The sequence below is a fragment of the Solanum tuberosum genome, unplaced genomic scaffold (genome assembly GCF_000226075.1).
Source record: "Solanum tuberosum cultivar DM 1-3 516 R44 unplaced genomic scaffold, SolTub_3.0 scf00087, whole genome shotgun sequence".
Taxonomy (NCBI): Eukaryota; Viridiplantae; Streptophyta; class Magnoliopsida; order Solanales; family Solanaceae; genus Solanum; species Solanum tuberosum.
Genome location: NW_006239017.1, coordinates 802,229 through 817,588, shown reverse-complemented (window position 1 = coordinate 817,588; position 15,360 = coordinate 802,229). Strand labels below are relative to the sequence as shown.

At 27.4% G+C, this 15,360-nt stretch overlaps 1 protein-coding gene and 1 long non-coding RNA gene across 2 annotated transcripts; both read left to right on the top strand.

The window, feature by feature from the left end:
• Positions 1-8,682: 8,682 nt before the first annotated feature.
• LOC102603615 (transcription factor bHLH137) lies at positions 8,683-11,182 on the top strand (the record flags this gene model as incomplete). Its single annotated transcript, XM_015308737.1, has 7 exons — positions 8,683-9,035; positions 9,348-9,524; positions 9,899-9,964; positions 10,217-10,285; positions 10,422-10,508; positions 10,685-10,801; positions 11,174-11,182. Coding segments are annotated over exons 1-7 (771 nt in total), but the record flags the coding sequence as incomplete, so codon positions are not given.
• LOC107060660 (uncharacterized) lies at positions 11,183-11,596 on the top strand. The gene is made up of 2 exons (XR_001473450.1): positions 11,183-11,288; positions 11,379-11,596. It is a non-coding gene; the product is annotated as an uncharacterized lncRNA (long non-coding RNA).
• The last annotated feature ends 3,764 nt before the right edge of the window (positions 11,597-15,360 follow it).

Sequence of the window (15,360 nt, the reverse complement as noted above, 5' to 3'; positions counted from 1 at the left end):
AAAAAATAAGACAAATAAATTAAAATGGACCCAATATATGTTATTTTTGTTGTCTCAATTTATGTGACACAAATGAAATTTGGAGAGTCATTGAATATTATATATTATACTTGGGCATAAACTCTCTTATGCACGGGCCCAATAACTATTATTTTTTGTCCTAATGTATGTGACACAGATAAAATATAGTGAGTTATTTAAATTTAATATGATTTTTAAATATTTTAAGTTGTTAATAATGTAATTTATAATATATTTACGTAATTTTTAAATACTTAATATATATTACTCCGCTTGTCTCAATGTATGTAGCATAGATAAAATTTCAAGAGTTAATCAAATGTTGTTAATTGTTAAGATTTACAATACATTTTACAATACATTTTACGTAGTTTTCAATAATAATACATATTACTACTTTTGTCTCATTTTATATGACATTGATAGATTAATTTTAAGAACCAGTCAATTTATTTTTTTGTGTTTTTTTAATAAATATTTTAAGTTGTCAATTATCACGATTTATTGTATTTTATACATAAATTTTAACGATAGACTAATTTCAAGAATCAATCGAAATTTTTTATATGTATTTTTTTTTGAAATATTTATGTTGTCAATTATCATGATTTATAGTTTTTTTTATGATAGATTAACTTCAAGAATCAGTGCAATTTTGTGTATCTTTTTCAAAACATATTTTATGTTGTCAATTATCATGATTTATAGTATTTTTACGCAATTTGTAAATATAAAAAAAAATTAAGACAAATAAATTAAAATGGACGAAATATATGCTATTTTTGTTGTCTCAATTTATGTGACACAAATGAAATTTAAAGAGTCATCCAAATTTGCACCTTTTTTTAAAATAATTTTTTAAGTTATTAATTATTGTGATTTATAATATTTTTATGTAACTTTCAAATAACCTACATTACTGGTCACTTTGTCCTAATTTATGTGATATGGATAAAATTACAAAATTAACCCTTTTAAAATGTCTTTCAGATATTTTAAGTTGTTTATTATTATTATTTATAATACTTTTTTGGTAATTTTAAAATGTTATATGTTATTTTTTCTGTCCCAATATATGTGACCCGGATAGAATTTTGAGAGTCAACCTATTTTGTTATATATCTTTTAAATATTAAATATTTTAAGTCATTTGTAAATGATTTATTATATTATATTATTATATATTATATAAACTCCATTATAGTAGAAAAATAAATATATATTATATATATTATATAGTAGAAAAAATGATTTATTATATTATATATCTAATGTCCCATCATAAACTCCCTCTTATATAATAGTAGAATAGAAAATAGAGAGAGAGAGAGAGAGATTTCTTTGCTTTAAGCATCTAGTTCATTAATCCTGACGAAGAAAAAGTAATTGAAACACTCGAAGGGTGTTCTAAGCAAAAACATTTTAGTACCATGAATATTATATGTTGTTCAAAGTATTTCAAATTTTATAATAACGTTGGTATTATAATACAATACTGAGGATATTTTTGTGAAAAATTGTAAGTTAATTATACCGCGTGTACAAAGTCAATTAGTCGTAGTAAGGAGTTTTTGGGTTCAATTAATCCTTGTTAATACTTCCTCTGTCCCTAATTACTTGTCTACTTTTGAATTGACACACCTATTAAGAAAACAATTATTGACATAGTGAGTTTACTATTTTACCTTTATTAATTATGAAGTGGATGGATTAAAACTTTAAGATTTTCAAGAAATTGTACCTTTTTCAAAGTAATTAATTGAGGGTATAATAGGTAAAATTATTTTGTCCTTTCTTAATTTGTCAAAATGGACAAGTAATTAGGAACAACTATAAAAGAAAAAGTGGACAAGTAACTAGGGACAGAGGGAGTAGTAATATAGGATAGTCAACAAAATATACTCATATTCAATCTCTTTGTCTTTATCCACGTAAGTTTAATTTGTAGTTATCCATACTTAGGGTGCGTTTGATATAAAAGAAAATATTTTTCAATGAAAAATGTTTTTTTTCTGGATAATAATTAATAAGTGAATTCATGGTTATTTTATACAAAATTATTTATGTATGATTTACGCAAATAAAATGAAGTGCCATTTGATCTCGCTATATTAGCCAAGAAAAATCAATTGTGATAAAATATGTCATCAAGAGATTTTACGCAACAAATGAACTACCATTCCAAAATCATTTTTATAGTACAAATAGACATGCTAGATCATATATCTATCCATGCACGGATAGTGGATCATCAAATTCGTTCGAGAAAAGCCTAATGCACGAGCGGAGCTATAAGTTGGACACCTTTCGTTAGAAAATTATATTGTGTATACATGTCAAATTTCGAGTTTAAAGGATATATTTAAAGTTGGACACCTACATCTTTGGCACAGTCGTAATGAGTATCCATTCGAATCAAGTAGTTTTGGATTTGAACCCCAAATAGCACAATAATAGCACAATATTTTTTTGTTTTATTTTGACAACATGTCACTTATACACACAACTATTCTTGGACATTTCTGATAAAATTTCTGACTCCGCCACTGACCTAATGGTTACGAAAGTAGGATGTGTTTGAGATTGGATATATATAAGACAGTAAATGTGAAACTTATTTTCCCATCTTTCAAAATGTCATTTTCTTTATTATTAAAAAAGGGAAACGAGTCAAAAATGCTCTTAAACTATGTGAAATGAATAAAAATGTCTATGTTTATAGTTTGGCTCAAAATGTCATTGTCATCAATACTGTGGTTCAAAAATGTCATTGCTAAATAGGTTTAAAATATCCTTTTCCAAATAAATATATCATTTCTTTTCTTTTTAAACACATCTTCTTCCTAACCCTATTCTTAGTTTTATTTTTTTTAAATCACTTTAACAAATAAAAATATAGGAATTTTTTTTCTTCTAATCTCATTTTATCAATTAAAATAGAATAACTTCATATACGCTTTCGACGGATAATATATGTCATATATATAAAAACATAGTATATTCATCATTAATTTTAATTTATATAACGATAAAAAAAAATTAAATAAGAATTTTTTTTTATTTTTTTTTTCTGAATTGAAGCAGGATAAACATTTGCTAATTTAAAAATATATTATTAGAAAAATAATGTGTTAAAAGAATATAAATAATATTTTTATTTGGAAAACGAACATTTTTGTCATTAAATAACAATAAGGACATTTTTGGACCAAAGTATTGACTGTTTTTGAATCAAAGTGTTGACGGATGACATTTTTGAGTCAGACTATAACCCTTTTTCTTTAAATAAAATATATACATTCCTAATAAGTATAGGAGGCATGCTCGATAGATTATTCAAAAGCAAAGTCCTAGCAGTAGCTAATTAAGCAGAAATCACGTTGCACTATTAATCAGTTTATATTCCCTTTATATTATATAGTCAGAGCAAATATTTACATAAAATTAGCTGGAAAAATATGCTTGCTACCAAAACGGAAGTCACATTAGTGCATGATTTTGGTTTACTAGTAAAAAAAAACAATATTCGTTTTTATATCAATAATTAAAAATATTATCCTTTCTGGCATACATTTATGGAACAGCTAAGATCCAAATAAACGAACTCATTAAATATTGAGTTCCAAAACTTTTTAGGTACACAAACTGATGGACAGAGATAAAATTATTGACGAAAAAATTACATTTTATATATAAAATTAGAATTATTTTTTATTTAATTCTTTTATCATGTTTACTTCTTTTATTTTTTAAATCTTCACAATGAAAATCTTAATCCTGTCTAATGCCTTCGGAGTGCAGTGTAAAATAATAATATTCACACAATAGGTTGCAATTTTGCATATACTTAGGTAATGAAAATTTCTATTATGATAAGCACAATAATTAGTAGTAACATAATTTAAAAAAAAAATATAAATCATATGTTAAATTGTACAATGTAAAAGGTTTTCCAGGCTTTTATCACACGCTACATGACTTGAAAAGGCAAAAAATGAACTGTATTATTCTTAATTTCCATTACCAGATGTGACATAAAGAAAAAACTTTTATATGAGCAAAAAAAACGGTTAACACGTGTCAAAGATTACTAAGTAGCTTATTATTATCATAAAAAAAAGAAGGAAAAACGATTAATCAAAATTAAATATCTTTGTTCACTGCTTTGGCATTATATCATGCAGTTTTTGCTATTAATTTCTCCCATAAATCGTAATTAAAAGAAAATGACAAAATTGGTCTCTCTTTTTTCCCTTTTAAGTAGGTTTAAAATAGGGTTTTAAGTATTATCTGAGTAATTTTGAATTTTTAAATTTGTCAAAAGTGAATATATTTGATCTCCATCAAATATTTTGAATTTTGATTGTTAAATTTAATTGGTGAGAATAGAGATATTTAACGGAACTCATATTTGTAAGTATAATGTTTGCAAATTATGTTGTTTTTTTTAAAACTTTTTTTTTAAGAGTATGGTGCAATTTTTTGAGGAGCAATTTCTGTTATTTTTGGTCTATTTATTTTGTGACTTGTATAGTTTTTTATGTGAAGCTATAATTTTGATAGAATTTTTGTGTGTGTTTTTGATTTGTTTTTCCCCCCATGTATACTGTTAAATTTAGCAATCACAGTTTGATATATATCTAATGATGACCAAAATATTCACTTTAAACAAACTTAAAGGACTAAATTGTTAAGGTAATACATAAAAAAAATAAAAATAAAACTTTTCTAAACTTACTAGTATAATATAAGGAGTCATTTTGTCATTTTTTCTTAAAAATTACTATTAGAGGGTCTATCTCGACATATTCTACTATTTTCAAATATAATAACTCTTTAATTAGGAAAAAATATTTCTGATAAAAGTCCATATTTATTTCCGGATCTATCGGGTGGGAGCCGAGTATTCTAGCCAACCAGACTACAACGGATTATTGCACCCAAAAAGCAGTAAAAGTCCAACTTCTTTTCTGACTAATTAATGAATAATTTCTACTTTTCTTTATCAATTTTTCTTAGAGAAAATGACACTTAATGTCTTTATCCATTGGGCCTCAAACCTGAAAATTTCAAATGAACAAACACTAAGGTACATTTTAACCTATTTACGTAAGTGATATATATAAACATCAAGTCAACAACAAACCAAACGAAATGATTCATTTCAAAAAGAAGTATTTATTATTTATTTGAACTATTTTGATTTGTCTTCTATATTGCGTGTTCAACTCAATCCATCATTATGTTGATTTTTTAGCAAGTATCCAACGGAATATGTTTTTATAGAATTTCATTCTTTATTCTATATTTCCTTTTTTGCTAATTGAATTTAGATTAGAAAGAGAGGAATATTCGATGAAAGTAGGTGGCTTTTTGGAAAGTATATAAATGATTAAAAGAAATTCAGCCAAAAAAAAAAGATTAGAAGAAAAGGCTGGTGTGTTTACTATGGGTCAAATGTATATGTATCTGTCATGCATCCAGCTTCTCACTTTGACACTAGATATCATTTATTATTTGATTTAATAGGTGTCAAAACGGGAAGATCGAGATGAATTTGAGAATATTAAAACGGATTAAGCTAGTAAATGAGTGACTAACTCTTTTTTTTTAAAAGTTAGTAAGCCTATCAAATAAAAAAAAATCTTTTTAATTAAATGAGAGAAAATGAGTTGAGTTAATAAAATAATTAACATGTTATTAATCCACTCAAACATAAAAGACTTAATCAGATTATAATTTTTATGAATTGATTGTACTACCCGTAATTTAAGCCCTATCTATATTTTTTTTCCTCTTCATATGCAGAAAATAAATTATGATTAAAACAACAATGATTGTCATTTCAGGTACTATTAATATAATTATAGATCCGCTTTTATATTATGGGTGTGTTTGGTACGAAGGAAAATGTTTTCTTGGAAAACAAGTAAATTTTTGACTTATTTTCTCATGTTTGGTTGGTGAGTAGAAAATATTTTTCGGAAAAGATCTTTTAGTGTTTGATTTATGAATGAAAAAATGTTTTTGAGAAAATATCTTTTATTTTTACTAGAGAGTAAAAAATAATTTTTGAAATTGAAAATATTTTTTAAAAACAAACTTAAATTTTGTTTGGGGCGTGGGGTTGGAGGGGAGGGGGGTCGAGGGTAGGGGTGAAAATAAAATTTTAAAGTTGAAAATATTTTTTAAAAACAAACTTATATTATATAGCCAGACGTGTTTATCTGAGTGATAGACATTTGGAAATATCAATGCTACCAAAATTACATATAAGAGCAGATAGAGAAACTTAATAGATTAGTTGGTTAACTACTTTAATTTTTATCTCATTGGTGAGAATTAAATAAGCTAAAGTATTAGTTACGAATTCGACATAGCTCAATAACCATATTCCTAAAGGCCAATGTTAGGTGGGAATCGATATATCAAAATTCAAAACGTATTTCACATTTCAAAAGCTAATGAATATTAGGAGTAGGCTGGGCTGGACCAAGACAAAGATAAAAGCCCATGCACTAATGATCCATAAGGGTCAAAGCCACTTGGTATATAATGTGAACATATATTGATATTCCAAATATTCTACTAATATATATATCCTTGAAGGATAATGGAACTAACTTCAACAAATTTTAGGTGTATAAAGTTGTATTTTTGACATTAATAAGGACAACTAGTTCAATGTTGCATGTGTGTTTCGTTTAAAAAATATTTTGCGATCACTACAAAAAAAATTACTACTATTTTCCTATTGAAAAATGTTTAGTGGCTATTCACACGAATATTTTGATTGAATCGATGAGAAATGAAAAAATTGTAATAAAGATTTCCACAATTTTAGTGATATTTATTTCCCACAATTCATTTTTTTAGTAAACTGATTTTTTATGAAAAATAAATGGGAAAATCATGTTCTGCAACAATTTTTTTCCTCTGATTTCACGATAGAAAAAACTTTAGTTCTAGTAATGAATGTTTAAGTGAATTATATCTTTGTGCATATATGAAATTTAATTTAAGAACTAATAGTGTTTAAAAACATATTAGTATTATTTTTGAAATACAGAGAGAGAGAGATTTAAGATTTAATTTTTCTAGTGAGGAGTATGTTTTTTCACAATAAACTTGGACAAGTATAACCAATCAGAGTTGTGCTGAAGTGATAAGTACTTCTTCATTCTTAACTAAAAATTTTGGGTTCAAGTCTCCTGGGTACAGAGTTGCCTTTGTTAGGAGGCGCTTTACCCATTATGAGATTTCTCGATACTTTACCCAAGATTTCTTGACGCGCATTCAGATTTAGTCGGGTACCATTTTGAAAAATTCTTAACTCCACATATATAGGCATGTATTGATCTTTTACTTTGACCAATTTAACTTTTGTGCTTCCATTTTTCATTACCTTTAACCTATTTTTAATCAAAGGAAGTACTGTTTTCTTACTCTTATGACTTGTCACTTAACTAACTGGATTGAAACATCATAACCCCAATAATGTTTGCATGTCTGATTAATTGACTCAAAGAAGACCATAAAAGCATCTGACACATAGTAGTTATATAAGTAATATAATATAGTACTATTGTCTATTGTTCATGGCAATAAATAGTCATGGCCATTTATTGCTTGAATATTAACTATCAAATTATATTGCCATGTTAGAGATAAAGACATAAAAACATATTTAAACAATAGTGAAATTATCAATTATATATTTAAATTAGATAATTAACGAAGGAGGTAAATAATATGAAAAATAAAAGTTCAAAGGGTCATAAAATTCCCATATAATTTATATATGTCTAAGCTATTGAATAGCTAATACAATAATAAATAGAATATATCGAATAATTCTGAATCTTTTAAACTTTAAGATCTGTCTTCGAATCATTAGCTTGACGTTAACTTTATTTTAAATCTTATCAAGTGATACTATATCATCAACCAATAGCATAATATGTGGATGTCATATTTAACAAAAACTACTGTTCTAAATAAATGCTTCTACTGTTTTAACAGCATTATTATACACTGATTGAAAAGTCTTATCGTTATACAACATTTATCTACATATGACTTGTAATAGTTATATGTTAAAGCAAAAATTTAAAAGAATAGTTCCAAAAGGACAGACTTTGTTTGTATATAATATTGTGTTTCAAACTTATTTTTCTTATAGTTTTCTTTCTAGTCTCTTTATCAAAGAAAGAACATCCTTTTATATATTTATTAAATTTTTATTTTAAATTCAAAATTTTACTCGTAATGTCTAAGTTCACAAAATTTAGAGGATTTTATTAAATTAGAAAGTACTAACAATTTTAGTTTATTTTAAAACTTAAATCAGATCAAATTAAAACTCAAAGATTATATGTTTTTTTTTAAAAATATTTCACTTGATATTCGCATTGAGATTTGATTAAATTTCTATAGAAAATAAAACATTTCTTAATAAAAATGATTTTATACTCGAACATAAAATACGATGAAGGAATACTTATCATTTACCATTTTGGCTGAGAGCTACATGTTATCATCTAGCTCCACCAAGTCAATTCAGATAAGACCAGTCAAATGCAGAGAAACTGCATTGGAATGTGCTATAAAGGATATCCCTTTCATCATTATATAAACCTGACCCCCCTTATAACATTTTATAATTCTCAGAATCCATTTAATATTTTCTCCTTTAATTTCTCCTTTGCCTTGCCTGGTATCTATTTTACCATTTTTGTGTTCCATTATTATAAAATTCCACAAAAACAATGGAGGCTAATAGTAACTCTTTTCATCTTGATTCTATTTTTCATGTGCCCATTAAGTTGTCTGGTTTTTTGGAGGAACCAAACAACATGACTTGTAGTACAGTACTACCAAATTGTGTTTCTCAATTTTATTTGCAAGAGCTTTCTGTCAATATGAGTAATAATGTTCATGAAATTAGCCAAAATGAACCTTCTCATGTGACAAATAAAACCATTTCTTCCTCCCTCTGCTCTACTCAATCTAAGGTAATTCTTTTCAAATATTAATCCGTTTCATAAAGAATGTCTCTTTCTTTTTTTTGACAACTCTTAAATTCTAACTTTCTACGTAGCATGTGTAACAGTGTAAGATCAAAGATATATTTTGTGTATCTTTAATTCGAGATTATAACATTTAGAAGTCTTATTTACCGTTCTTTTAACTTTGTTTCAACTTTCAAGTTAAAATAAGATAAATAAATTCAAATAAAGGGAGTATATATATATATATATGATGTTCAAGTTTTAAAGATTGAATTTTTTATGATGAAGTGGTAATTATTGTTTATGATTTGTTAGAATGTAAGAGAAGGTGATTATGGGAAAAGGCAAAAGAAAAGAAATGGTAATGTGAAAATAGAGAAAAAAGCAAAGGATAATAATAAGAAGAAAGTCCCTGAAGAGGCCCCTACAGGATATGTTCATGTTAGAGCAAGGAGGGGCCAGGCAACTGACAGCCACAGTCTTGCTGAAAGGGTAACTAATTTTCTACTATACTATTTTTGTTTCCGACTTAGTGTTTGATATTCGTATTGAAGTTATAACTCTTTTTACGATTTTTTTTTTATATTCATAACTCAAACTCAACTTTAATCCATTGCACCACATCTTTTCGTAGTGTCCCTTTTTAAGTTATATGCACTATGTTATACGTATGGTCTGTGTAACCTATTTATATATTATATTATAGTAATAGAAAAAAGTGACATGACAATATAGTTTTTTTTTTTTTTACCCAAATAGTGTATATAACTTAAGTTTATTACAAATGTTTACCTGTAATTATCTTTCCATATCAATATTCTGGAATTCAAAATTATTAGTTGAAAATTTATATGACATAATTTCAGGTGAGGAGAGAGAAAATAAGTGAAAGGATGAAGATATTGCAAGCACTTGTTCCTGGTTGTGACAAGGTATATCAAGTTTCAGCTATTTGTCTTTCCTTTTTTGGTAGAATATAAAAGAAATTTTTAAACTTCGACGCATTTTATTCAGATTAGTTTGACTTTCGATAACCTCGTTTTAGTAGAATAGCCAAATTTAGAAGACTATATTGATAATTCAAGAGAAATTTGAATAAAACGCGTCAAGTGTAAAGTGGTCCTTACTATTTGACTTATGTTTTAATATTAGACCAATGTTTAACGTGGCATCGTCGAAATCAGGTAACTGGGAAGGCCCTTATGTTGGATGAGATAATCAACTATGTCCAGTCCTTGCAAAACCAAGTTGAGGTAAAAAATAAATAAATTAACCATCAATAATTTACTTATTATTTGACTTTTAGTAAAAAAAAAAAAAAAGAGAAAAGGGAAATGAGTAATTGATCTATTTAACTAAAACATCATTATTGTGCTTATAATGTTACAGTTTTTATCCATGAAGCTTGCTTCTTTGAACCCCATGTACTATGACTTTGGCATGGAGTTAGATGCTCTCATGGTCAAACCTGATCAGGTACCTACGCAGAAATTTTCGTAAGCTGTGTCAATATTTGAAGAACTGAACCATATTTATACCTAAATTTCTATATACATACATAACTAGTAAAAATATCAACGAAACAATATCTCGTGACACAAAGATATGTCTATTACGCTAAATCTTTTTTTTTTCTATTGAATTATGATCAGAGCTGGAGTGGCTTGGAAGGACCATTATTAGAGAACACAACTAGTAGCTATCCTCTCCTGGATAGTTCAACATCACATATGTTTCAACAATTGCATCTACCAAATTCTGTTTCTCAGGTATTCAATAGTAAAAAATTAATATCCATATATACGTCATATTCTTTCTGTTTCAATTTGTTTGTCATATTTTGACTTGAAACAGACTTTTGAATGTTTTAATCATTTGACGTTAAAAAGGAAAATGTATTTTAAACGGACTAATAGAAGTATGATAACCAAATTAAAACGGAAGGAGTATTATTCAATAAGACAAAAACCTAAAAGACACTGATAGAGATTGATCTATTATCCCCACCCGTTTGACATAGTATTGTACTATTGTTTTCACATATATATATTTTTTCAAGTGTAGGATACATAATATGATTGAGATTTGTTTAGAAATATATATATATAGTATATCTCTAACATGGGTAGATATGTTTTCAGGATAGTGGAGATGACCAAAAACAAAAGATGATTATTAATCATTCAGAATTGATCAGTAATAACAACAATTTGTGTTCATTTCCATTAATATGAGACCTGCCCTACACAACACCTGGTGAGCGATCCATCACTCTCCTTTTAATTATTACTCCTTCCGATCGTTCATTTTATTTGTTCAGTATTGACTTGACACATCTGTGTGCAGTAATTTGGAAGGGTATGATTCTTGTTGTTTGTCCAAAATCATTGATGTGAGAGATCTATGGATGGGATGGATTTGATAATTCTAGAAAAGTGAAGTAGGAGATCTTTCATGTGGACATACCTTTGTTTTTGTCCAATTATCTGACTTCCAAGATTTGCAAAATTAAATGTACTGTTTCATAATGCCAGTAAATAAAATAGTAGTAGTTGTATTATTTCTTATTTGTTGTTTCATATTAGACGTGTCAAATGAACAGATTGAGCGAATTAATTTGAAAGGATTAACATGTTTGGAGTTGGTACTTAATAAACAATTGATTATTGCTCCGCCAAAGAGTTACTGGGTGGACTAACAATACAGAACTTAACATTAACATAATTCGTTATATAAGTTTGTGAAGATTCACAATTATAGGGGATCAAAACTGTATATTTTGATTAATAAAATATCAAAATTCAAATTAATTAATATTTGAAGGATTAAAAGTGCAAATTTCCCTAATTATTCTAAACAGAAATAAATCAATAATACAAAATACGAAAGGTTCTAGAGAAAAAGACCTTCAATAAGAAAATTTTGTTAGTTACTCGGTGTCTTTGTTAATTTTGGTGTCAAATTAAATTGCATCACGAATGGAGGAAAAATTATTTATTATCAATTATATTAACGTTGAGTAATACATCTCTGGAGGACAAAAAATCTGTCATTTGACCACCCATTAGAAACCTTTTCTTTGGAAGTTCCTTAGAAATTGAACTCCACGTAAACAGTGTCATATAGGATTGAAGAGATTTTTTAGGACGATATATAGCTTGATCTATTGTTCATTATGTATTTCTAAGATACGTAGAACAAAAACTTTGAAGAACTTGATAAGAAACAACAAATTTTAAAGATCATTTTCAAAACTAGGAAATTAAAACCGGTAGAGAAAGTAGAATCAGAAACAAAGTAGAAACAATATACAAAATATTTTTCTTAAAGAAGAAAATCGAGCCCACTGAATGTACATGAGTGTCCCCTTAAGGAAATTATTCCCCTCAAGTACCCGAGATTAATGGAATATATCCTCCAAGGATAGAATGATCTTACTCACCGGTGTATCGGTACCTAAAACCACGGTGTCAGTGAATCACTCAACGACAGTAATGTACACTTAGAATACTAGATTTAGTAATAGTAGTAGTAGTAGTAGTAGTAGTAGAAGTCTAGAAAATTAGTTCTTTTAAAATGAGAGGAAATCTCTCAATTTATAGAAAACAAAGGGTAGTGTGAAAATGTTCTTATTGTGCCTTACCGGAAATGTCACAATCCCTTGGAAAAGTCATAATCTTTCGGAAAGGTCACAACCTTTCATAAAAGTCAGAACTTTTCATAAAAGTCGCAACTTTTCATAAAAGTCATAACTCTTCATAAAAGTTGCAACTCTTCATTTTTCATTCACACCTTTTAAAACTCAACATGATCTAGGTAATCGGTGTTTGATGCACAAAACATTATGGTGTTAGTATACCGGGTGTAGGAATGATCGTACCTAAGATGTATAATATAGATAATATACCATGATATAAATATTAGTGAACTAGTGACTATTTTCACTACTCGATTTATAATTTGACCAAAGATATTAAATTTAGGAGGAAATAAAAGATGAGATTTGTGGAAAACAAACAATATATTGCTCATTTGATGACACTTGAGCGATAAGATCAAATAATATTAAGTGCCAAGTGCACTTGCCTCCAATGTTGTTAACAAGTATATATGTGGTTTATACAGACATTCCATGAGATGTTTTTGTTAATGGGAGACATATAAGACTGTTTTAGGCCATGTTAAAATAGTCACTTAATCAACACGCCTGACTAATCATAATTAATTTTGTTTTATTAACAGCAAAGCAAATGAAAGACTTTTCAATCTTTAATATAGTAACTAATCATCAGACGACCATTAGTACCACCAAACTAAATTATAGAAATGTCCAGTTATTAGGATTTGACACCTAGCTTTTGCTTCTTAGAATAAAAATAAATAAATAAATAAAGTGTTCTTCTTATAGTGGAGTGGTAAGTATTCCTTCATTCTTAATCAGAGATCTTGAGTTCGAGTCTCTTTGGGTAAGGAGTCATCTTTGTTAGGAAGCGCTTTACCTATCCCGACATGAATTTGAATTTAGTCAAATTTCAATATAGATATCGAATACCAGCCGAAAAAACAAAAAAAAGGATCATATAATGTTTCCATTAAGAACTCTTATCAATTTTTTTCATAAAGTAATTGAAATAGCTAATCAGTGCGGTGACACCCCACCCACCCACAAACTCCAACCCCATCAAATCCTCTATTAAGTGAAATTAAATAGATGCAATTTCTTAAAATTGTTTAGATGAGATGTTAATATGATAAAAGAAGATAATTTATTTTGTCAGGTCAATTTTTTTGAATGATAAATTTAGATGAGTGATTTTATTGATATAAATGTCGAAGTTGAGTGATTTTATTGATACAAATATCTAAGTTGAGTAATTTTATTGATATAAAGCAAAGTTTAATGACTTTGCTACAAATATTTTCAAAGTTAAGTAACATTTTGAGATGTTAACTCATTAAACTATGAAATTGGAAGACATTAATCCTTTTTAGTGATATTAACATTAAGAAAAATAGCACTATTAGAAAATAAAGAATTAACGACACACAAATTTCGTAGTTAAATAATTAAAATTGTGTTAATTTTGTTTAGCTATAGATTATAAGAAAATTCGCAAGGAGTTTTCTCTAGCAACGGATTAGCACCGATAAATTCCTTGATTCCATATCTTCTAATAGTGTAATAAGCATTCTCAAATTTAATTTCATGCCAAGAAAACTGTCCTAATCACTATAATTAATTTTATAAATTGCATATCTTAGCCCCTAATTCGTTTTGTTAATTAATTCATGTGTTTTTTCTCTAATTAATTATTCTAGTTTCTCATTGTCGGCAAATTAGTTTTAGGTTGGTGTCACCATTCCATGCAAACTTAAGAGAACGAAAGAGGATCAAATGAAACAAAAGAACAAAAACAAATATTGCACTGTTTTTTCTTCATTCTTTTTTAATTCAAATCATGACATGACAAATGGGAACAATTATAATTCTATTTTTAGCTAACTCAAACCAAAGAAGGGAGTCCTTAATAATAAGAACACATTTTTTTATATTTGATTTTAAACTTTTCATTGCACACTTAATAACATGTTAATTATTATCGTGAGCTAATGAATGAGCAGGTCAATTATTAGCCCAAACTTGAATGAATTGGATATGTTATAATTTTATAAATAATAAATCCACTTATTTTCCTAAAAAATTGAAAAATATTTTCCTTCGTAACTAACAGACGGACACACCATTAATGAGACGTGGCCCTCCTTCCCCTACAAAAGAATACACTCAATATTATATTGGAGACATCATCATCATCATGAAGAAGACATAAATTAAAACATATTGGGTCAAATTTAATGTTCTTGTCCATTTGAGACTACTCAGTTTGTGTTGCATGACATTTATTGATCATACAGAAACCAAAATTCAGATATATAAACTATATATTATATATAAAAGAAATATATAGAAGTACGTAGTTTTGTTTGTTGGGTTCTTGAAATGTGAAGGGATAAGGAGTGCATGTGATAAAGAACACACATGGTGTATATGGGCAATTATCAAACTCTCATTTTCAAATCCCATACTGGGTTGGTCTGTGGGTGGTCCTCTCTTAAGTGTTGCACCTCATGCCTAAGGGCCAAACGGACTTGGTCCCACCACAACTTTTTAATTTGACGATCTAAAATCAGCCAACTTAAAATATTTTGTACGTATCTCAAATATATATTAACTCAATCAATTTAAATTTATATTGAGTAAGTCAACTAAAATTTGAATATGAAATATCTTATTACATTGGAGGGTTTTTTTTTTTTTGGGGTGGGT